Source organism: Neofelis nebulosa, chromosome 7 (assembly GCF_028018385.1).
Source record: "Neofelis nebulosa isolate mNeoNeb1 chromosome 7, mNeoNeb1.pri, whole genome shotgun sequence".
Lineage (NCBI taxonomy): Eukaryota > Metazoa > Chordata > Mammalia > Carnivora > Felidae > Neofelis > Neofelis nebulosa.
In genome coordinates this window covers 4733434-4759103 of record NC_080788.1, presented here as the reverse complement: position 1 = coordinate 4759103, position 25670 = coordinate 4733434, and the positions used below count along the sequence as shown (strand labels likewise).

At 43.4% G+C, this 25670-nt stretch overlaps 1 protein-coding gene across 2 annotated transcripts in view; it reads left to right on the top strand.

Annotated features, from left to right (window-relative positions):
* PDE8A (phosphodiesterase 8A) overlaps positions 1-19774 on the top strand; it is a 156689-nt gene extending 136915 nt beyond the window's left edge. For both annotated transcript variants that reach the window (XM_058736464.1, XM_058736463.1), the window contains 3 exons: positions 682-849; positions 17668-17797; positions 18446-19774. In XM_058736464.1, the coding sequence (XP_058592447.1) occupies positions 682-849; positions 17668-17797; positions 18446-18552 (405 nt within the window). In that variant the 3' untranslated portion in view covers positions 18553-19774. The remainder of the gene's footprint in view (positions 1-681; positions 850-17667; positions 17798-18445) is intronic.
* Positions 19775-25670: the final 5896 nt, after the last annotated feature.

Genomic DNA, 25670 nt, shown 5'->3' with positions numbered 1-25670 from the left:
TATCCTGGCTCAGGTGGATAGCCGCGGACAAATCTCTTCGCCTCTCTGGGTCCCGGTGCCCTCGTCTATAAAGTAATACTGCTTTTCGTGCCTACCACAGATCTTTTCATGAGTGCACATCAAAAGAGAGTAACTGTTGCGGAAGTATCGCTCTAGCTGGCACCATCTTGGTGCGCTGATGGCTAATTCCCAAGATGACACCTGCCATGGGACTGGGGTAGGGGCTGGGTTGTACGAAGCAGGGAGCCTGGTGCCCCACCAGACTCCTTTTGGTGAAAGGGCAGAGAAACGGTTCTGTTCAGAGTTTCGCGTTCTTTTTCGGTAGGTGAGATCAAAGATACCACTCATGTCCCAAAAGGGGGAGCAGTAGAACTAGAACAAAGAAACAGCAACTGTGAGAAATACCGAGAACGGGGAGAAGAAAAGGGCCGAGAAAGGGACGGGCACAAAGACTGACCTCCAGCGCTACCCTCTACTCTCGGGGCCCGCTCGGACCTCACCGGACCTTGCTTTCCCTTTCTGTCAAGGGAGGGGCTGACCTCCACGCTCAGGGTGTCCTCAGCACTGTTCTGTGAAGCCGTCACGGATAGGCCCGGGCATCCCGTGGGGCCCCCCCCTGTGAGACACAGCTTGGCCCCGGGGAGCCCACTTGGATTGCTCTGAATCTCACTTGTGTTTTAGGAAACGAATAAAGACGAAGAAGCCATAAACACTATGCTCCGGACTCCAGAGAACCGGACTCTGATTAAACGGATGCTCATCAAGTGTGCGGACGTGTCCAATCCCTGCCGGCCGCTGGAGCAGTGCATCGAGTGGGCCGCACGCATATCAGAAGAATATTTTTCTCAGGTGAGATGCAGCCTCTTCACTTCCTTGAGAGAGAGAAACACAGACCATTAGAGATCGGGGGATTAAAACTAGGACGTAGAGTTCTAAGTGAAATTCTGTCCTTGAAGAACACTTCTTGTATTATAGGCTCACTGCTAAGGGATTTGATTAGTTTTCCCTCAGCTGAAAATGTATTGGCTGCCTTTCTTGCAGAATATCTCCACTGGATGTAGATTCCGGTGTTAACAGTTTTCTCCTAACAGCATTTTACACTGTTGTCTGCCCCTCGTGTTCTCTCTGCGTAGGAAAAATCCTCGTGGGGCAGGAAAAAGAAGTTAGAAAATACAATGGCTAAAGGTTTAGCAAGTTTACTGAAAGCATATACACGTAGATTCAAGAAACACAAACCTTAATCCAAGCCCACAGTCAAGCGGCTCCAAGCCTTTGAAGTCAGCCAGAGAAAAATGGCCCATTTCGTGTAAGAGACCAGGGATGCTCACTCCTTCTGACTCCGTGTCGGAAACTATGAAGGTGAGAGAAGAGGGATTTCTGGGGAAGACAGGGGAGTAGGAGGACCCTGGGCCCACCTCGTCCCACACCCACAGCAGGGTCAAGGACCCAGAAAATGACCCGAGCACTGGCAGAAGAGACTCTCCACAGCTGAACGTAGAGAAGGGGCCCCATCCAAGGGGACAGGAAGGGCAGAGACACTGTGAGGAGCCACGCTGACCCGCACGAGGGAGGAACACCGCGGGCACGGAGAGCGGGAGACCCACGGCGAGAAGACGAGTCCCCCTGACATTTGGCTTTGAAACCAGAGGTGTCACTGCTCAAGTCCTGGCTCTGAGACGGGCAGACCGCCATCAGAAACTGAACCCCTGACCTGACAGAAACAGTGAAAGAAACAGCCCCACTGAGGTCCAGCATAGACACAGCAGTTTGAAGAGTGCCTGGGGTTTGTTTACTAGTCTCAGAACCCGTGCTGGAAGGGCAGGGGTCTTTGGAAAACTCTGAAAACAAAAGAGCTGGTGGGCACCGTTTTCTTGCCCTGCCCCTCAGCCTAGATACACCAGACGCCGGTGAGAACCAGCTCGGTGGGAACACTCTCCACCCCCCAACCCCGCGTGCTGCAGACGCACCCCCTCCAGCCCAGCCTCACTGGTCTTCCAGAGTGGCTCCAGGTCCCCTCCTACAGCAGACCAGGCACGAACCTTGCTGACACCGTGCACCTGGCCTCTGTGTTCTGCACACCTGCCCCCGCCCACAACAACTCGCCTTCAGCGGGAGCCCATCGAGAGCGGCGCCGTGAACGTGGCAGTGTGCAAGCAGCCTGGACGGGGGGCAGCACCGCCTCCAAGTGACTCCCTCAAAGGGACTCCTGCCCCAGGGGGAGGAGAAGAAAACCACACATGCCTGTTCAACCGTGGCCCCAGCAGTGGTCTGACCCAACTCGAGTCCAAGGCAACTCCAGACAGGCCCACCAACAACACGGGGACCGGACCCTGCCCACAACAGGCAGAGAGCCATTGCAGATGACTGGACTGATGTCAAATGTGGCATAGCCACACACACAGGAGACACCCTCCGGCGCCAGGTCCCGGGGAACAGGGGACACGGCACCACAGGACCTCGTCTTCATGAGGCCACTCCTTTCGAGAGCAGGAGGCGTAGCTGAATTTCCAAACACAGAGAGCTAGACGACACAAGACAGGAGCGTGTCCCAAATGAAAGAACAGGACAAAATCACAGCAAGAGATGTCACACACATACTCTGCCTGATAGAGAATTCAAAGTAGCGGTAAGAGAGATGCTCACTGGACTGAAGAGTGGAGGACCTCGGGGAGACCCTCAACAAAGAAATAGAAAACAACCAATCGGAGGTAACTCAATCACCAAAATTAAAAATACACTAGATGGAGTAAACAGCGGAAGCAGAAGAACAGATCAGCCACCTGGAGGACAGAGGAATGGAAAGCAATCAAGCCAAACAAGAGAAAGAAAAAAAAAAAAAAAAGACTCATAAAAACGAGAATAGATTAAGGGAACTCAGCAACACCAGCAAACGTAGTAACATTTGCATTATAGGGACCCCAGAAGGAGGAGAGAGAGAGAAAGGGGGGCAGAAAATTTATCTGAAGAAATAGCCGGAGACTTCTCAAATCTGGCGAAGGAAACAAAAACCCAAATCCACGAGGCTCAGAAAGCCTGCAGCAGAATCAACCCAAGGAGGCCCACAACCAAGACGCGTAGTAATTAAAATGTCAAAAAGTAATGATACGACCATTTTTAAAGCAGCACAAGGAAACAGTTACATACAGGGGAAAAACCCCTGAAGGCTACCAGCTGATTTTTCAGCAGAAACGTTGCAAACCAGAAGAGGGTGGCATGATATATTCACAGTAGTGAAAGGGAAAAAAAAAAAAACCCTGCACCCTAGAATACGCTATCCAGCAAATCAATCATTCAGAATAGGAGAGATAAGGACTTACTCAGACACACAAAGGAATTCATCACCACTAAAGCAGCCTTACAAGGAATGTTAAAGGGGACTCTGAGTGGAAAGGAAGGACCATAAAGCAAGAGTAAGCTCTGTAGGAAGCACAAAAGCAGTATGTTAAGTATATCTATAAAGATCGGTCGACGGATTCACAAAATAAAAGGGTGTGAAGTATGACACCATATACCTAAGATGTGGGGGAGAGAGGAATAAAAATTTAGTGCTTTTTGAATGGGTTCAAACTGAAGCAACCATCAACTTAATATAGACGGCTGTACGCACAAGGTATTATATGTAACCTCATGGTAACCACAAATCAAAAACTGGTAATAGATATGCAAAAAAATAAAGAGAAAGGCATCCAAGTATATCAGTAAAGAAAGCCAGCAAACCATAAGTGAGCAAGCGAAGAAAGAAACAGAGAAAACCACAATAACAACCATAAAATAAGTAACAAAATGGCAATAAGTACACACCTACCAATAATTACTTTGAATGTAAATGGACTAAATGTTCCAATCAAAAGACATGGGATGAAAAGTCAAGGCCCATCTATATGCTGTCTAGAAGAGACTCACATATCATGCAAATGGAAGTGAAAAGAAAACCAGGGTAGCAATACTTAGACAAAATAGGCTTTAAAATAAAGATTATACGTGTGCCCGGAGGGCTCAGTCAGTTAAGCACCCAACTTGGGCTCAGATCATGATCTTAAAGTTTGTGGGTTCAAGCCCCACATCAGACACTGCACTGATAACACAGAGCCCGCTTCAGATCCTCTGTCTCCCTCTCTCTCTTCCCCTCCCTCTCTATCAAAAATAAACATTAAAAAAATTAAAGATCATAACAAGAAACAAAGAAGGACACTACATAGTCCGAAGGGGAACAATCCAACAAGAAAATAAAACAATTGTAAATATTTATGCATCCAACATGGGAGCACATAAAGCAGCTGATAACAAACATAAAGGAAGAAATCAACAGTGACACAGTAATAGTAGGGGACTTTAACTGGAACTTACATCAATAGACAGACATCAACAAGGAAACCATGGCTGATTGACACATTTGACCAGATGGTCCTAACAGACTTACTCAGAACATTCCATCCTAAAACAATACACATTCTTTTCAAGTGCATATGCAACATTCTCCAGAATAGATCACATATTGGGCCACAAAACTAGTCTCCACAAACTCAAAAAGATCAAAGCCGTTCTGACCACAATGCTATGACACTAGAAATCAACCACAGGAGAAAATCTGGAAAGAGCACAAATACATGGCAGTTAAATATACTACTAAACAGTGAATGGGTCAACCAAAAAAATGAAAGAGGAAATCAAAACACACATGGAAACAAATGAAAAGCACAGTGGTTCAAAGTCTTTAAGGTGCAGTAAAAACTGTTCAAAGAGGGAAGTTTATAGCAATACAGGCCTACCTCAAGAAACAAAATTTCAAACAACCTAACCTTACACATAAAGGAGCTAGAGAAGGAACAGCAAACAAAGCCCCAAGACAGTAGAAGGAAGGAAATAATAGATTGGAGCAGAAATAAATGAAATAGAAACTAAAAAGCAATAGAACTGATCAATGAAACCAGGAGTTACTGATTTGATAAGATCAACAAAATTGATATACCTTTAGCCAAATGCCTCAAAAAGAAAAAATGTTTTTTTTTTCAAATAAAATCAGAAATGAAAGAGGAGATGGGGGGGTGGGCGCCTGGTGGGTCAGTCGGTTAGGTGTCCAACTTCAGCTCACCTGTGGTCTCACAGTTAGTGGGTTTGAGCCCCATGTTGGGCCCTGTGCTAACAGCTCAGAACCTGGAGCCTCCTTCAGATTCTGTGTGTCTCCCTCTCTCTGCCCCCCACCTTGCGCTCTGTCTCTCTCAAAAATAAACTTAAAAAAATTATTTTTAATGAAAGAGGAGATAACCAACAACAGAAATACAAAGCATTATAAGAGAATATTATGGAAAATTATATGCCAAAAAATTGGACAACTTAGAAGAAGTGGATAAATTCCTAGAAACATCACCTACCAAAACTGAACCGGAAGAAATAGAAAATTTGAACAGTGATTACCAGCATTAAAATTGAATCAGTAATCAAAAAATTCCAAACCAACAAAAGTCCAGGACCAGAGAGCTTCACAGGTGAATTCTACCAAATATTTCAAGAACGGTGAATACCTGTTCTTCTCATACTATTCCAAAAACAGAAGAGGAAAGAAAGCTTCCAGATTGGTTCTATGAGGCCAGCATTACCCTGATACCAAAACTAGATAAAGATACAAAAAGATACAAAACTCCAAAAAGAACTACAGGCCAGTAGGTGTAAAAACCCTCAACAAAATATTAGCAAACCAAATCCAACAATACATTAAAAAAATTATTTACCACAGTCAGGCGGGATTTATTCCTGGGTTGCGAGGGTGGTTCAACATTCGCAAATCAATCAATGCGATACATCATTATCAACAAGGGAAAGAATAAAAATCATGTTCATTTCAATAGATGGCAGAAAAAGCATTTGACAGACTACAGTATCCATTCATGATAAAAACCCTCAACAGAGTATATCTAGAGGGAACATACCTCAACATAATAAAGGCCGTATATTAAAAAACCCCAGCTAACTTCATACTCCATGATGAAAAACAGAACTTTCCCCTACGATCAGGAACCAAGACAAGGATGTCCCCTTGCACCACTTTTATTCAATACAGTACTGGAAGTCCTAGCTGCAGCAGTCAGACAACAAAAAGAAATAAAATGCATCCAGATTGGTAAGAGAGAAGTAAAACTTTCACTGTTTGCAGATGACATGATACTTTTTATAGAAAACCCTTAAGACCACCAAAAAAACTACTAGAACTGGTAAATGAATTCAGTAAGGTTACAGGATACAAAATGAATATACAGAAAGCCATTGCAGTTCTGTACGCTAAATGAGGTAGCAGAAAGAGAAATTAAGAAAACAATCCCATTCGGAATTGCATCTAAAAGAATTAAATCCCTAGGAATAAACCAGGGAAGTGACAAACCTGTATTCTGGAAAGTGTAGAACACTGATAAAAGAAGATGACAAAAACAGAAAGATACTCCATGCTCATGGATTGGAAAAATATTGTTAAACTGTCCACACCACCCAAAACAATCTACAGACTTAAATGCTGTTGGTATTTTGCTAAGGATTGCATTATCACATAACGAGAACAAATAAGCCTGAAATGTGTATGGAACTACAGAAGACCCTGGATAGCCAAAGCAATCTTGAAAAAGAACAAAACTGGAGGTATCACAGTCCCAGATATCAAGATATACTACAAAGCTGTGATAATTAAAACGGTAGGGTACTAGGACGAAAGTAGACATATAGATCAATGGAACACAATAGAGAACCCAGAAATAGACCCACGATTACATGATCAGTTAATCTATGACAAAGGAGGCAAAAGAATGAAACTGGACCACTTTCTTTCACTATACACAGAGACTTGTGAGACTTGAAACCATAGAAATCATAGAAGAGAGCACAGCCCGTAGTCTGATATCAGCCATTACGTTTTTCTTGTTATGTCTCCTATGAAACAAAAGCAAAAATAAACTATTGGGACTACATCAAAATTTCTTTGCAGAGCAAAGAAAACAATCAACAAAACTAAAAGGCAACCTACTAAATGGGAGGAGATATTTGCAAATGACATCTGATAAAGGGTTAGTAACTAAAATATATAAAGAACTGATACAACTCAATACCCAAAAATCAAATAATGCAATTTAAAAATGAGAAGATGACATGAACAGACATTTCTCCACAAAGACGACATCCAGATGGCCAAGAGACACATGAAAAGAGGCTCAACAATCATCATCATCATCAGGGAAATGCAAATCACAACTACAATGAGATATCACTTCACACCTGTCAGAATGGCTAAAATCAAGAACACAAGCAGTGTTGACAAGGATGTGGAGAAAGAAGAACCATCTTGCGCTGTGGGTGGGAATGCAAACTAGGGCAGCTACTGTGGAAAACGGTATGGATATTCTTCAAAAAATTATATAAATAGGGGTGCCTGGGTGGCTCAGTTGGTGGAGTGGCTGACTTCGGCTCAGGTCATGATCTCGCAGTCCGTGAGTTCGAGCCCCGCGTCGGGCTGTGTGCTGACAGCTCAGAGCCTGGAGCCTGTTTCAGATTCTGTGTCTCCCTCTTTCTCACCCTCCCCCGTTCATGCTCTGTCTCTCTCTGTCTCAAAAATAAATAAACGTTAAAAAAATTTGTTTAAAAAATTATATAAATAGAATTACCCTATGATCCAGGAATTGCACTACTTGGTATTTACCCAAAGAACAGGAAAATACTAACTTGTAAAGATATATGCACCCCGTGCTCACTGCACCATTATTTACAATAGCTAAAATACGGAAGCAACCCAAGTGTCCATTGATAGATGAATGGCTAAAGAAGTGGTGCGTGTGTACACACACACACGCTGGAATATTATTCAGCCTTAAAAAAGAATAAAATCTTGCCATTTGCAACAACATGGACAGACCCTAAAGGCATTTATGCTGAGTGAAAATCAATCAGACAGAAAGACAAGTACTGTATGATCTCACTTATTAGAATCTTTTTTTTTTAAAAAAAAGACAAAGAGCTCATAGATACAGACATCTAGGTAATGGATGCCTAGATGCCTAAACTAGAAATGGATGAAAGGAGTCAAAATGTACAAACTTCCAGTTACAAAATAAGTCATGGGGATTCAATGTACAGTATGGCATCTGTAGTTAATACTGTATTGTGTAGAAGAGAGTAGCTCCTAAAAGTTCTCGTCACAAGAAAAAGAAATTCTGTAACTATGTGTGGTGGAGGATGTTGACTTATTGTGGTGAGCATTTTGTAGTATATACCAGCTTGGAATCATGTTGTATGTCAATTATACCTCAATTAAAAAAAAAGAAACATTCAGGGGCGCCTGGGTGGCGCAGTCGGTTAAGCGTCCGACTTCAGCCAGGTCACGATCTCGCGGTCCGTGAGTTCGAGCCCCGCGTCAGGCTCTGGGCTGACGGCTCGGAGCCTGGAGCCTGTTTCCGGTTCTGTGTCTCCCTCTCTCTCTGCCCCTCCCCCGTTCATGCTCTGTCTCTCTCTGTCCCAAAAATAAAAAATAAAAAACGTTGAAAAAAAAAAAATTAAAAAAAAAAAAAAAAAAAACACTTTTTAAAATGGCAAATATAGAAGTTTTTTTTTTTCTTCTCTTAATGTCTCTAAATACACAGGACTATTTCCAGCAAAAGTGAAAACATTGCATTGTAGGGTACGTGTGACAGCTGTAACATAAAGGATGGGAAAAGTAAAAGTGCACGGATGCAAGGTTTCTAAATCCTACACGACTGCTAGTTACAAGGATAGTTCGGGGCCGCCTGGGGGGCTCAGTCGTTTGAACATCTGACTCTTGATTTCGGCTCAGGGCATGATCCCAGAGTCGTGGGATCGAGCCCTGTGTTGGGCTCTGCACTAAACGTGGAGTCTGCTTAAGATATTCTCTCTCTCTCTCTCTCTCTCTCTCTCTCTGCCCCCTTCCCCCATTCGCATACCCTCTTTCTCGAAAAAACTTAAAAATATCTATTAGCCGAGTAGACTAAAAAGTGAAGGATATATATGGTAATCTGTAGGGCAATCTGTGTTGCTTAGTAGTTAGTAGATATAATGGAACTCTAAAATATATTAAAACATACAAAAGTGGCAGGAAAAGAGAAACAGGAGTGGGTGGGGGGGGGGGGTAAAATGGTAGCCCTAATGCTAATCACATCAGTACTTACATCAAAAGTTAGTAGACTAGGGGCGCCTGGGTGGCGCAGTCGGTTAAGCGTCCGACTTCAGCCAGGTCACGATCTCGCGGTCCGTGAGTTCGAGCCCCGCGTCGGGCTCTGGGCCGATGGCTCGGAGCCTGGAGCCTGTTTCCGATTCTGTGTCTCCCTCTCTCTCTGCCCCTCCCCCGTTCATGCTCTGTCTCCCTCTGTCCCAAAAATAAATAAAAAACGTTGAAAAAAAAAAAAAAAGTTAGTAGACTAAACACAAAGAGTTCATCAAAATGGGTTGTTTTTTTTTTAATTTTTTTTAACGTTTATTTATTTTTGAGGCAGAGAGAGACAGAGCATGAACGGGGGAGGGTCAGAGAGAGGGAGACACAGAATGTGAAACAGGCTCCAGGCTGTGAGCGGTCAGCACGGAGCCCGACGCGGGGCTCAAACCCACGGACCGCGAGATCGTGACCCGAGCCGAAGTCGGCCGCTTAACCGACTGAGCCACCCAGGCACCCCAAAAATGGGTTTTTTTTTAAAGCCAACTGACTACATGTACTCTACCAAAGACACACTTAAAATATAAAGGATACATGCAAAGACAGAAATGAATGGAAAAAGATATATCATGCAAATTTTCAATATAAAAAGACTGGAATGGCTGTGTTAATCTCAGACAAAATAGACATCAGGATGAAAATATTACCAGAGATAAACTGGACACTTCGTATCGATTAAAGGGTCAGCTCTATAGGAAAGCATGATAATCGTTAAGTGTGCATAATAACAGAACTTCAAATAAATGAAGCAGAACTGACAGAGAAGCAGACAACTCTATAATCATAGTTGGAGATTTTAACACCCTCTTTCAGCAATTGATAGCACATCCAGATTAAAACACCAGTAAAAGCAGATAATCCACACACTATCAATCACCTTACCTTAGTTAAATATTCATAAAACCCTACACCCTAAGTGGGCGGAATATGCATTAAGTATGCACGATGTGTTCACCGGCATACATCATACGTTGGGGCCACAGAAATAATTCAGTACATTTAAAAGAATTGAAATCATACAGAATATATCCCCTGGCCACATAGGAATTAAATCAGAAATCAGTAACATATCTAGGTAGATGCCAAATATTTGGAAATTGTACAACACACTTCTGAATAGTCCGTGCGTCAGATAACAAGGGAAATTTGAAAATATTTACAATTAAATGATAATTGGGGTGCCTTGGTGGCTCAGTCGGTTAAGCGTCCGACTTCGGCTCAGGTCATGATCTCGAGGTTCGTGGGTTTGAGCCCCACGTTGGGGTCTGTGCTGACAGCTCAGATCCTGGAGCCTGCTTCGGATAATGTGTCTCCCTCTTTCTCTCTCTGCCTCTCCCCCACTCACATTCTCTCTCTCTCTCTCTCTCTCTCTCTCTCAAAAATAAACATTAAAAAGAAATGATAATGAAAATCGATCAAAATTGTGGGATGCAACTAAAACAATGATTAAAGGGATGGTTACAATCTTAATTTATTATTATAGAAAAGGCCCTAAGAAAATCCCATTTACAGCTGCACCAAAAACAATAAAATATCTAGGAATAAACTTAACCAAAGAGGCAAAAGACCTGTACTCCAAAAACAATAAAACACTTGTGGAACATATTGAAGACAACACAAAGAAATGGAAAGACACTCCATGCTTATGGGTTGGAAGGACAAATATTTGTTACATGCCGATACTACCCAAAGCAATCTACAGATTTAGTGCAATCCCTATCAAAATATCAACAGCATTTTTCACAGAACTAGAACACAGTCCTAAAATTTGTATGGAGCCACAAAACTCTCCTAGTAGCCAAAGAAATCTTGAACAAGAAGAGCGAAGCTGGAGGCATCATAATTTTGGACTTCAAGTTATATTACAAGTCTGTAGTAATCAAAACAGTATGGCACTGGCATAAAAATAGACACGTAGATCAATGGAACAAAACAGAAAACCCAGAAACGAACCCACAATTATGTGGTCTATTAATCTCCAAAGCAGAAAAGAATATCCAATGGGAAAAAAAATGTTCAACAAATGGTGTTGGAAAAACTGGACAGCCCATGTAAAAGAATGAAACTGGACCACTTTCTTTCACTATACACACACAAAAAAAACTCAAAGTGGATTAAAGACTTAAATGTGAGACCTGAAATCCTAAAAATCCTTGAAGAGAGCACAGGCAGTAATCTCTGACATTGATCATAGCCACATTTTTCTAAAGATGCCTCCTAAGGCAAGGGAAATAAAAGTAAAAATAAACTATTGTGACTGTAGCAACATTAAAAGTTTCTGTACAGCAAAGGAAACAACAAAACTGAAAGGCACCCTACTGAGTGGGAGGAGATATCTGCAAATGATATATCCAATGAAAGGTTAGTATCCAAAATATATAGAGAACTGATACAACTCAATAACCAAAAAATCGAATAATGCAATTAAAAAAGGGCAGAAGACATGAACAGGCATTTCTCCCAAGACATACAGACGGCCAGCTGACCCATAAAAAGAGGCTCAACGTCACTCATCATCAGGGAAATGCAAATCACAACTACAATGAGATACCACCTCACACCTGTCAGAACAGCTGGAATCAAAAACACAAGAACCAACAAGTCTTGGTGAGGATGTGGAAAAAAAAGGATTCTCTTGCACTGTTGGTAGGAATGCAAACTGGTGTGGCCACTGTGGAAAACAGAATAAAGTTTCCTTAAAAAACTACCCACAACATACAAAAAATACTCATTTAGAGGGACATATGCACCCCTATGTGTATTGCAGCATTATTTACAATAGCCAAATTACAGAAGCAGCCCCCATGTCCCATCGATTGGTGAGGATAAAGATGAGGTCAGACACACACACACACACACACACACACACACACACACACACACTATTATTCAGACATAAAAAAAGAAATCTTGCCACTTGTGACAACATGGGTGGAGCTAGACGGTATAATGCTAAGTGAAATCAGTCAGAGAAAGATACCTTATGATCTCGTTCATATGTGGATTTTAAGGAACAAAACAAGCAAAGGTAAAAGGCCAAGAAATAGACTCTTAACTACAGAGAACAAACTGATGGTTACCAGAGAAGGGGAAAGAGGGACTGGGGATGAAAGAGTACACATATGATGAAAAAACATGAAAAGAAAAGGCCCTAAAGTTAATGACTTGGATTTCACTTAAAAAAGACTGGGGCGCCTGGGTGGCTCAGTTGGTTAAGCATCTGACTTTGGCTCAGGTCATGATCTCACATTTTGTAAGTTCGAGCCCCATGTCGGGCTCTGTGCTGACAGCTCAGAGCCTGGAGTCTGCTTTGGATTCTGTGTTTCCTCTCCGTCTGCCCCTCCCCGGCTCGCACGCACTCTCTCTCTCAAAAATAAAAACATTTAAAAAAAACTAAAAAAGACAAAAAAGAAAGTTATAAATGTAAGAGCAAAAAATGAGGAAATGGAGAAAACAGAAAAAATTAACAGAGCCAAAATTGATTCTTTGAGAAAATTAACAAAATTTGCCACTACTAGCTAGAATAATCAAGGAGAAAAAGAGAACACACAGATTGCCAATATCAGGAATGAAAGAGGTATTGTCATAATAAACCTTACAGATATTAAAAGGATAATTTTTTTAATTGGGAACTTTATACCAACAAATTTGACAACTTAAATGAGATGGAAAAATTCCCTTTAAACTATAGTTTACCCAAACTGACAAGATAGAGGAATAACCTGAGAAGGCCTGTGTTAAATTCTTTATCAAAATTTACAGGGCATCTCGGTGGCTCAGTCGGTTAAGTGTCCAACTTCAGCTCAGGTCATGATCTTGCGGTGTGTGAGTTCGAGCCCCGCCTTGGGCTGTGTGCTGATAGCTGGGAGCCTGGAGCCTGCTTTGGGTTCTGTGTCTCCCTCTCTCTCTGCCCCTTCCCCACTCACACTTTGTCTCTCTCTGTCTCTGAAAAATGAATAAACCTTAAAAATTTTTTTAAAAATTACTATTAAAGATTTTCCCACAAAGAAAATTCCAGGCACAAAAGGTCTCATTGAGGAATTGTGTCAAACATTTAGGGAAGAAATAATGCCAGTCTTACCAAATTATATTAGAATATAGAGAATGTGGGAATACTTTGCAACTCATTTTATGAAGCCATTATTCTGCTACCTAAACCTGACAAGGACAATACCAGGAGACAACCACAGTCCCTTGTATCCTATATCATGAATGCAGATGCAGAGATACTTAATTGAGCGATATATAAAAAGGATTCTATCTCATCATAAATTAGAGCTTTTCCCCAATAATTCAAGGTCGACTTAGTATCAGAAAAATCAATAACCACATGCTAATTAAAGGAGGGAAAAAAAACATGTTAATAGATGCAGAAGAAGCATTTGACAAAATTCAACATTGATTCATCAAAAAGAGACTTAGCAAACCAGGAATAGAAGGGAACTTAACCTTAAAAAGGGCAGCTACAAACACTTAACAGCTGACATTATACTTAAGGTGAAATACTGAATACCTTCTCAAGGTTGGAAACCAGGGAAGGGAACCACTTCTGTTGAACACCGTATCGGCTGCCCTAGTCAGTGCAGTAAAGCAAGAGGAGAAAGGTACGAAGAATAGAAATTTTTTCCTATTTGCAGAAATGACATGATTTTTTTTATATTGAGAGCTCTAAGGAGTGTACAAAACAATACCATTAATAAGGATTTGATTTAGCAACATCATAAGACAAGCTCATTATATAGTTGTATTTTATTTTATTTTTTTTTTAAATGTTTATTTATTTTTGAGACAGAGACAGAGCATGAACGGAGGAGGGTCAGAGGGAGAGGGAGACACAGATTCCGAAGCAGGCTCCAGGCTCTGAGCTGTCAGCACAGAGCCCGACGCGGGGCTCGAACTCACGGAGTGTGAGATCATGACCTGAGCCGAAGTCGGACGCTTAACCGACTGAGCCACCCAGGCGCCCCATACACTGGGACAATGAAACCAAATACCAAATCCCATTTACATGGTAATAAAAAAATCTCGGAATAAATTTAACAAAAGAAGTCCAGTCCTTTACACTGAAAACCACAAAATATCACTGAGAATTTAAGAAGAACACCTGCGAAAATGTAGAGATATACTAAGTCTACAGATTGGAAGGCTCAGTGTTGTTAAGGTACAGTTTCCTCCAAATTGATGTGTATACATCAATACAATTCCAATAAAAATGCCAGCAGGGTTGTTTTGTTGTTTGGGGAAAGTTTTGTTGTTTGCAGAAATTGACAAACGGATTCTAAAATTTATATGGAAATGTGAAGGACCTTGAATAAGCAAAGCAAACTTGAAAACATTGAAAATTAACACCGTTTGGCTTTAGAGCTTAAAGTAAGCCAGTGTGGCACTGGCATAAAGATATCAGACACATGATGGAACAGAATAGAGGTCCCAGAAATAGACCACATCTATATAAACAGTGGGGAGAGGAAAAATTTTTTCAGCAGGTGGTGTTGGAATACTTAGATATCTCTTCCAACAAAAATGAACCACAACTTCTACCTCATACCAGAGAAATACCGTTTCACAGTGGATCACAGACCTAAATACAAAACCTTAAACCATAAAGCTTTTAAAGAAAAACATAAGAGAACAGTCTTGGTCGTTTAGAATTGCACAGAAATTTATTACGTATAGAAAACCACCACCACAGAAAGAAAAGTTGAGAAATGAGAATCAAAATTCAGGAATTATGCTCATCTAAACACAGCTATGAAAATAAATAGGCACGCCTTGCTGGAAGAAAATACCCACAAATCCTATCTGACAAACGACTATATTCAGAAACTATAGCTCCGTAATAAAAAGACCAGCCGCCTAATTTAAAACGGCCAAATATTTTAACAGACGCTTTGCAAAAAGAGATACATGTGTTTACCTTTACTGGAGATATTTTTACATCTTCATAGGACTTGGGGTTACCCTCTGGCTTCTTTTCCCATCAACCTGACAGGCTCCCTGTAGCATTTCCCATAAGCCACATCAGTGCTCCTGAGCACTGGCACCTTGGGTACCTGGGGGTGTGTGCGGCTCTCCCTCATTTTTGAAGAGCAGTTTTGTTTTGCTAGTTACAGAATTCCCCGTTGACAGGTTCTTTGAGCTCGTTATGTGAACATTCCACCGCCTCCAGCCTCCAGTGTTGCTCCTGAGAAATCAGCTCATCATCTTACAGAGAATTTCCTACAATGAGTCACTTTTCTCTTCCTGCTTTTAAAATTCTTCAGTTTTGGCTTTTGACAGTTGGGTTATAATGTGTCACAATATGGTTCCTTTGGGATTTATCCTATTTGGAGCTAAGTTTCTCGATTTGGGAGATGTAGGTTTTCAAGTGATAGCAGTTTATGGCTATTGTTGTTTTTCCAATAATGTCTGCTCCTTTCTTGCTCTCCTGGACTCTGATAATGTATATTATTCGTCCATTTAATATCATCCCATAAGTCCCTTAGGCTCTTGTCACTTTTCTTCACATCTTTTTTCTTTCTCCTCCTCAGTCTCAATAATTTCATATGTCCCGTCTTCAGATTTGTTTCTTCTGCTGGCTCACATCTGCTGTTGAATCTAATGAGTTTTTTAAACCTTTTTTTTTTTTTTTTCCCAGTTCCAGAATTTCTGTTTGGGCCTTTTTTGTAATCTCTGTCTCTTTGTGGATATTCTTATTTTGTTCATATATTATTTTCCTCATTTCCTGCAGCCCTTTGACCATGTTTTCCTATTGCTCTTCATGCATATTTAAGATGGGAGTTTCAAAATCTTGGTTCAGTAAGTCCAGTGCCTGTACTTCTTCAGGGATAGCTTCTGCTAGCTTCTTTTCTTCTTCTGAATAGGCTGATTTTCTCCCTTTTCTTTGGCCTTGTGTTGAAAATTGGACATTTGTTGGCGGCCGGGGCACCTCTCCAAGTCTTGGCGGTTTGCTTCCTGCCGGGAAAGTCCTTTACTGATTAGCCGGGCACTCTCCCGGCCCTGGGATCAGCCCCACCTGCGGGCTCAAGTTCCCCTCAGGTCGTTTCTGACCAGGTCTTGTCTGGGCCTGTGTGGGGCCCTCTCCCTTCCACAGTATATACAGCTGCTTTGGAACGTCGCAGTTGCCCAGAATCTTCTCCCAGCTTCTCCTTGGTGCCTCACGTGGTATCCCGAAGGTCTCCGCCCATGATCTCTTGCCCCAGGCATGTGCGTCTGTCACCCCCTGCAGTTTCCCCCTCTGCCCCCCGCACTGGCCATTGCTTTAGCACGAGAGCTGAGTTAGGTGAAACAGAGGCTGGTCCTTTGGGCAGCTGCCGGGTAGGTTACAATCATGCAAACAGGATCAGCTCTACTCCCTCCAGTTTAAGGGGAGCAGCTGGGAACTGGGCAGGGGACAGGGTGGGGCAAGGGTGAGTAAAAACACCATGGCATTTGCTACCATTTTGAATGTGGCTTTTCTTGACTGGGCTTTCACTTGGTTGCTGTAGACCTTTGACTGGTTTCCAGAGTTCCTGTTAGGTTATTTTAGCCAGTGTGATGATGGTTGATGCTTCCATGGGGGCCGGGGGGGGGGGGGGGGGGGGATGAGGGCTTGGAACATTTAAAGCCATTCAACTGCAGTTTCTTCCCGAATAGAGTGGGGTTAGGTGGAGCCTGTATAAGACCGAGGGGTGGCTCCACCCCTCCCGGGGTGTCCGGGGCCGCAGCTCCTTCAGTCACCGCCCCTGTCACCCGGCCCTGCACATTTCATTCTGAGCTCCCCACCAAGCCTGTCCCCACGTCACTGACCTGCTGGGGGTCCCCTCCAGTCCTCCTGCCCCTCACGGGGCTGTCTGCCCTTAACTGGCTCCAGCAGTGACCTACGACCCTTTGAGTCCCCACTGGGCTCCAGGAAGCCCCCCCTGCCTCACTGTACACATCCCCTCACCCTCCTCCAGGACACTTTGGCAAAAAAGAGACTTAAAAAAAAAAAAAAGCTTCCTTGTATCTTTCAAGATAAACTTGCCTTTTTCCCCAGGATATACATAAAAACTGTTCATCCCAGAGGGTTTTTCTTGTTTTTTTTTAACCTCAAGGATCTCAAAGGTGTTCATAACCTTTTCAAATAAAATGATTGGCCTGAGGTGAGAAGCAGCCACCAGCCCCTTCTTTATGATGGGGGGTGATTTCTTTCTCACCATTGCAGGCCTGGTGTGGGAGGACGGCTGCTGTGTGTCCACGTGGGGATCTGACAGGAGCTCCAGCAAGAGGCTCCAGGTGTTGGAAATGAGGGCTGGGAAGGGGTCCTGGGGCCCTCCTGGCACAGAGCCACCTTGCTCTGGGGACACCTGTTATCTGTGGCCGGGCCGGGTTCTGGCTGCCGCTCCCAGCGAGCTCCAGGGGGCTGCCTGGAGACGCCCCCCGCAGGGCTGCTCCGAAGTGGACCCACACAGCAGAGCGTCAAAATTGGGGCATTTTCTGCTTTACAGACGGATGAGGAGAAGCAGCAGGACTTGCCCGTGGTGATGCCGGTTTTTGACAGAAACACCTGCAGCATCCCCAAATCCCAGATCTCTTTCATTGACTACTTCATCACGGACATGTTTGATGCCTGGGACGGTAAGACCTCTTACAGCGCATTTCCCCCAGTAACGACATGGGGAGCCGGATGTTGAGTAGCAGTGCATCTGGTTCTAGAGCATGTTTGCGGGCTTAGACTTTCGAGGAGGACCGACGAGAAGAAATGAGGCCTCACCAAGGGCCCCTGAGGCCGGGGCGCTCTCTGCGCCCCGCTGGTTAACTGCCCCTCCCACAGGGGTGCGGGTGTCTGGTGGGCGGACTCCGCAGCTTCGCCCTCTCCGGCCCGATTGTTCCCCACCGGCCCACAGGGGGGTGGGACAGGCGGGAGGGGATGGTTAAGTGAAGCGGAGCCGGAGGCTGGGGGGAGACAGAAGAGCCAGTCCTGGTCACGGCCACAGGTGGGGACTCGCTGTCTTCCTATCCCCCCGCCCCTTCAGTGCTCCTTATGCTCATTAGCACATCCGCTCCCTCCTGCGTCACCTCCCAGAGCTGGCGGTCCCCGTGTGGTCTCGGAGGGGCCGCTGGGCATTGAATAGGGATTTGGCCTCGGGAACCCGCAGCCCCTCCAGCCGCTTGTCCAGGGGCTTGCAAACACCTGCTGTCACCTGTCCCTCTAAATGCGCCCCGCTCAGCCCACGTTTGTCACCAGGGGCGGGGAGGGGGTCACATCCCTGTCTTTCTCCCCAGCCTTTGTCGACCTGCCTGAGCTAATGCAGCATCTTGACAACAACTTCAAATACTGGAAAGGACTGGACGAGATGCAGCTGCGGAGCCTCCGGCCGCCTCCTGAATAGCGCGGCCCGCCGCCGGTTCGAAGCTCCGTCCCTCCGCGCGCCGGGGGTTCCCGCACGCACCCAGATCCCCGGTCCTTTCAGTATTAGGGCGAACAGGGCCCAAGGCTGCAGAGCCTGTGAACACGCGTGGGGATATCGCTGGCCTCCCGTAGCCACCGGCTGGCACCATCGCCACCAAGTGTCCATACCCGGCCCGCGGCGGGGGGCCTCTTCGGAAAGTCACAGGAGAACGGGTCGGCGCTGGCTTTCCTTACAGCGACCTTGGCGTGACCCTGCAGACGACATTGATGGATTTCTTGTTGCAAACAATTTCTCTCAACCGTGTCCAGCACTTAGGAACAGCCAACGGCAATCGGAGCTTTAGCAACTTTTTTCACATCATAGAAGGTGCAATCACTCACTTTGGAACACTACTGAAAGTGACTTCTCTTTTGAAACTGAGTAGCAAATGAAAAATACAAAGAAATTTTGAAGTTGATTCTTAAAGAAATTTTGAAGTTGATTAATATCGATTAAAAGTTTTATTTATTTTATTAGAAGTTCAATATTTTCTATGAATTTTAAAATACTTCAAAGCCAAAGCCAACTTTAAATGCCATGACCAAAATTACATGATTCATATTCATTAAATATCTATTACTTGGGTGTACAGACTTATTTTCATAATGCAAATTAAGAATATAAAATGACACATTTTTACTGCACTACAGAAATCCTTGTGTATGTTAAACTCGTTTCTGATTGAAGCTAATTGAGAAAAGCTGTCTTTCGGGGGGGGGGGAGGGGGGTCTGAGTCTAGAGCATGAGAGGAGAGAGACTCCTGTATAGAAACCAGAGTTCTGAAACTGCTCTAGCCATCTGATGAGCTTGGTACTCCCCAAAGTACACGAAATTAAGACCTAACACTTTTTTCCTAAAATCTTATCATTGAATTCCCAAAAGTCTGCCTTATTTTATAGTGTTTCTACAAGATATTCCCTATGCGAGAACAAAAATGGAATATTTAGTGAAATGACATTTTATAACCAGTCTGTTTTCATCTGAGGTGGGAATCTTCGATTCCAGAAATTTATAAAGGTTCTGTATCTTCCATCTTGAGTAAGCGTAGTACCGTGAAAAATGACACATGATGACACATGATGTCAGAGTGCTTGTCACCTCATTTTAAAGTTGTATTTTTTTCCCAGATTAAAATGAAATTAAACTATTTGTTTTTAAGAAATCATGCGTCACCTTTTCTTTGGAGTTTTAGGATATTTAACACGATTTCATTTCTTCTCCCTCTAAATAAATAAGATACCTTTATATTCCAGAGAAGATTAATAGTTAAGTTTTTCAGGGTCACAGAAGAACAGATGATACGTTGAAAACTTCTCACCACTGATACCCATTCACAGCTGGGAGGGCTGGCCCCTCGGAAGGCCCTTTTTCAGGGTGGCTCAGTCCGTAGAGTGTCTGACTCTTGATTTCAGCTCAGGTCACGATTTCACAGTTGGTGACTCTGGCCCCTCGTCAGGCTCTGCGCTGACAGCAGGGAACCTGCTTGGGATTCTCTGTCTCTCGCTCTCTGCCCCTCCCCTACTCAATGCATCCTTGTGCTCCTCTCTCAAAAGTAAATACATTTCAAGTTAAAACATCAAAAATGTTTTTTAAAAAAGTCCCTTTTTCTAAGGGAACAAAAGCCCGTTTTCCCGTTTGAAGACGTTTGACCTAAGTTGGCAACCGTGGACCAAGGTTGAAGACAGCCCTCTCCTCTCCTCCAGGTGCCAGGAAAGAAAAGGAAGTTACCCAGGTGAGCAACTCAACCATCATGAGGTAGAGAGCAGAGCATGTAATATTTGGAACGTGCACCACCCAGAACCAGGAACGCCAGGATGATAGGAAAGGGACTTTAAGAGGAGTAGGCCTAACATGTTTGAAGAGAGAAAAGCAGCAACAGAAACCACAAGGTGTAAACCACGATAGGTTTAAAAATAAGTATATTTGAAAAAGAACCAAGTAGACATTCTAGATACGAAGAATATAGTCATTGGAACAAAACTTCACAGGTTGAGCAGAAGGCCAGCCATAACTAAAGAGAGAACTAGTAAATTGAAAGCCTTGAAGCTACTCCACATGCAGCACAGAAGTTTAAAATGAAAGCAAAATTAAAATATGGAAGGTAGAATGAAATACTTCAAAATGTGTCAAGCATGAAACAAAACATGTCTAAATTAGGAGATCCTGAATAAACCGAGAGGCACTCAGGATTTAACAGACACACATCCTCAGATTTAAAGGGGACACTGAACCCCAAGGAGGATAAGCAAAACACATCCACACAACTCAATGTGGAGCTCCAAGAGAAAAACCTAACAGTTGTGAGAAAAGACCGATCACTTAACAAGGCAACTAGTGTTAGACTGCCGTCAGACTTCTCATCTGCCACAGCCAGAAGACAAAGCAATAACATCTTCAAAAGACGCAACTGTCAGCCTAGAATTACATACCTAACTAAACTATCACTCGGGAGTGAAGGTGAAATACAATTTCAGACATGTGCACATTGTTCATTATAAACAGACCTCTCTGGAAAGAAATACTGAAAGATGTATGTCTATTAAAATGAGTCCAGAAAAAAGAGGTAGGTTTCAGAAAGCAATGGCAAAGAAATTGGTAAATATCTGGGCAAAACTAAGTATATTGAGTGGGGCAAAAATTATAGTGATGTATAATCAGATGGGACAGGTATACAATCGGATAAGTTAAATGTTGAGGACAAAAGAGATGTTTATTATAGACTTTCAATATGATTAGCTCAAAGTTAAGGGAAATTGTCAAAGGAATAAAAGAATACGGACTTTAAAAGCACTAAAGGAAAGCTAAGAAATAAAATGTGACTAATGTAACCCATAGGAGACAAATGGAGAAAGGAAGTATGATTTAGGCAAGGACAGAAGTACGAATATAAGCACACAGCATATACAAAATCAATTCTAGTTTAAAGATCTGTATGCAAAAGATCATCCTTTTGAGGAAGAGGGAAACATTCTTAAAATAATACCAAACACTTTAGAAAGCATACAAGAAATAATTTCTCTACAAGTTAAAAATTCTCTGACAAAATACACAAGTCATGCTAAAAACCATGCCATGGATAGAGATGACCTACAGAAGTAACAAATGTGTGTGTGTGTGTGTGTGTGTGTGTGTGTGTGTGTGTGTGAATAATATATATCCTGTGTATCAAGAATGCTTAGCAGTCCATAGGCAAAAAGACAAGGTATTTTATGCCCTTCGGTTTAACAAGTTTTTAGCATCTGACAACATCAAGTGTTGATGAGGAGATGAGAAAAAGCAAACTTTCAAACATCAGTGTAGGGAGTTAAGGACCACAATGGAAAGCAGTTTGGAAATAACCACTACAGCTTCTCAATTCAGCAATTTCACTTGCAGATCGTAGGGAAATTTGGCAACGTGCACAAAAAGACCTATTTAAGGATCTTCACGCTAGGATTCTGTCACAGTGAAAAAGCAGCACCAATCTAAATGTCCTTCGTAGAACGGATCAAGAAGTCGCCACCTCATACTCAGACTGTGGTCAACTGTGCCAGACCGTTTCTCCCGATGGTCTCTGCCTCCTGGTATCCATGACCTTGGGTTGGACCTAGTAGTTTGCTTCTAACCAACGAAATATGGCAGAAATGATGGGGTGACACTTCTAAGATGTGGCTCCAAAAGACAGTTATGTTAGTTTCCTAAGGCTGCCCTAACACATTACCACAAACGGGTAGCTTAAAACAGCAAACATTTATTTCCTCGTAGTTGTGGGGGCCAGAAGTCTAAAATCGAGGTGTCGACGTGGTTCCTTCTGTCGGTTCTAAGGGGGGAGCCACCCCATACCTTTCTCCAAGCTCTTGGTAACCGCCGGCAATCCTTAGCATTCCTTGGCCCACGGATGCGTCGTTCCAATTGCTGCGTCCACCTTCACGGGGCCTCTGCGTGTCTCTGCGACGTCTCCTTTCCTCACGAGGACACCAGTCACTTAGATGAATCCAACGGATTCATCTCAGTCCTTCACTGATTCCATCGGCAAAGACCGTGTTTCCAAATAAGGGCCCACCCTGAGGCTCTAGGGGATCTGAATGTTGGCAAGCACTTCAACCCACCACAGATGGCGCTATCCATCTCGCTCACACTCTCCCGTTCTTATTTTGCTTGCTCTGATGAAGCGAGCGGCTCGTCGGGAGCTGCCCTGCGGAGCAGGCCACGTGGCAAGGATGCGAGGGCACCCTCCGGCCCAAGCCATGATAGAACCGAGTCACGCTGCCGGCAACCACACGAGGGCGTTGGGTGCAGATCCCGCCGCTGTCAGGTCTTCAGGGGACGGCCCCAGCGGACACCTTGATCACGGGCTTATGAGAGACCCCGAGCCGGACAACGCAGCTAAGCCACACTTGGATTCCTACCCACGGAAACGGAGATAGTAAATGTTATGTTTAAGCCAGCAAGCCTTGATTTATTACACGGTGACAATATATAGCAGTTGAAAAGAATGAAGTAAAGCTACAGATACCAACTGGGAAAAGGCTTAAGAACAACACCGACGGAAAAGGTTAAGTCGAGGGGCGCCTGGGTGGCTCGTGGGTTAAGCGTCCGACTCTGGCTCGGGTCACGCTCTCCCGGTTCATGAGTTCGAGCCCCGCGTCGGGCTCTGTGCGGACGGCTCGGAGCCTGGAGCCTGCTTCGGATTCTGGGTCTCCCTCTCTCGCTGCCCCTCCCCCACTCACACTCCATCTCTCGCTCTCAAAAAATAAATAAGACATTAAAAAGATAAAAGAAAAGGTTAAGTTGCAATATGATACCATTTGCATAAATTTTTTGAATACCCCAAACACACTATTTAATGTTCATGGAAAAAGTAATAGAAGGAGCATTGAAATATTGAGGAAGTTTACAAATGCTGTGAATTGGCTCGTGCAACACTAAGCTCCCGATGTACACACGAACTAGAAGGCTAAAATCTTTCCCTCCAAACTCCCTCCCTCCTACATTTCTGTATCTCCTTTAGGATCACCTGTCAGCGGCCACTGGGCAAGATTCTTGATTTAGAATGGAGTCATAAGTGGCGAGAGGCACACGGAGGCGTACCTCCGGAGTATTAGGAATGGCCGTCCACACCAGCAGCTCTCACGAAGGATTTCTGGCCGTGGTAGAAGCGGTAAAGTTCTGGGGCCACAACAGCAGACTTCACAACACAGCCCAGCCCTGAAGCGTAGTTTTAGGGAGACTTTCTGGAAAACTCAGGCAACAGTCTGCTTCTTTGGCCCTTCCACTGATAAATCCCTTCTGCTTCAACTAGCTAGAGGGGTGGGGTTCTCTAGTCTCAGAATTGAGGACTCTGACAAAGACCAGAAGGACACATGCCGACTTCTTGAATCTTGCGGGTAGGGAAGGGATGTATACCAGGGAGACAGTCAAAGGGAACTATCTTGACTTTGTTTAAAAAGAATTTTTTTTTTTAACATTTATTCATTTTTGAGAGAGCACAAGCAGGGGTGGGGCAGAGAGAGAGGGAGACACAGAATCCGAAGCAGGCTCCAGGCTCCGAGCTGTCCGCACAGAGCCCGACGCGGGGCTCGAACTCACAAACTGTGAGATCATGACCTGAGCTGAACTCGGATGCTTAACTGAGTCACCTAGGCGCCCTTTACTTTGTTTTTTAAAGTAAAAATCTAAAGCAGGCAGCACAATACTCACATGTATTAATTCTGGTGATGAGTATATCAGTTTCTTAAAAACATATTATTCCATTTTTTAGTATGTTGAAATATTTCATAATCTTTTTAAAAATGAAAAAGCATGCCTAGTGACAAGGTAACTGGGAGAATATTTTGTATTTAAATAGAAAAAGCCTTTCTAGGGGCGCCTGGGTGGCGCAGTCGGTTAAGCGTCCGACTTCAGCCAGGTCACGATCTCGCGGTCCGTGAGTTCGAGCCCCGCGTCGGGCTCTGGGCCGACGGCTCGGAGCCTGGAGCCTGTTTCCGATTCTGTGTCTCCCTCTCTCTCTGCCCCTCCCCCGTTCATGCTCTGTCTCTCTCTGTCCCAAAAATAAATAAAAAACGTTGAAAAAAAAATTAAAAAAAAAAAAAAGAAAAAGCCTTTCTATGTAGTATGCAAAACGGCAGAGCCATATGAAAAAAAATAATGAACTCAGCTATAAAAAATTAAAATATTACACATGCCGACCACAGTAATCCAAAAGAAAAGGGAAAGATTTGTAATTTATTTTACAAAAGCTTACTTCCAAAATAATTTTTGGAGACTTCTATTACAAGGAAATAATTCAATAGAAAAACTAGGAACATGATGTAAACCGAAAATTTATAGAAAAAAGAAGTATCAAAGGTTCTTAAATGAAAGTTTATGCTAAAACTGACTGGTACTAACTAAAATACAAATGAGAACCAGTTTGAGATATTTTTCACTCATCCTTGAAGATTAGTGAAGAACAAAGTTTGATAACACAATGTGTTGATAAGGATGTGTGGACACAGACACTTCGATACGTGACAAGTGAGTGTAAAATGCAACTGGAGTGTAAATCCAAGGAGGGCACCTTTGTTACATGGATCCAAATCACAAATCTGTGTGCACTGTGATGTAGCAATTCTATTTCCAGACATAGCAAGATACACTCACATTTGTGAGAAATGACACATACACGGAATTATTTACAACAGCCCGCGTGTAAAAGACTGGAAACAGCTTAAATGTCTCTCATTTAGAAACAGTAAGTAAATACGTGATGGTATGTCCCCATAGAACACTATGCGAATATAAATAAGAATGAGAAGGTTCTTTGTGTTGCTTAGATGGAGAGATTATAAAGACGAATTGATCAGTGGAGGGAAAAAGATAACATAAAATTATATACATACAACTAGCATTGTTTCAATGCTAAGTACGCATTTAAACATGCAAGAAACACCACACTGCCCATGGAGAAGGCAATGGTGGCTCAGGAACATGTCTAGAGGGGAGACTTCTCACTGTGTGTCCATTCTCCCTTTTGAATTTTCAATTGTCTCCCCGAAGGATGCAAAAGACTTGAATAAATGAAAAGGCACACCCTATTT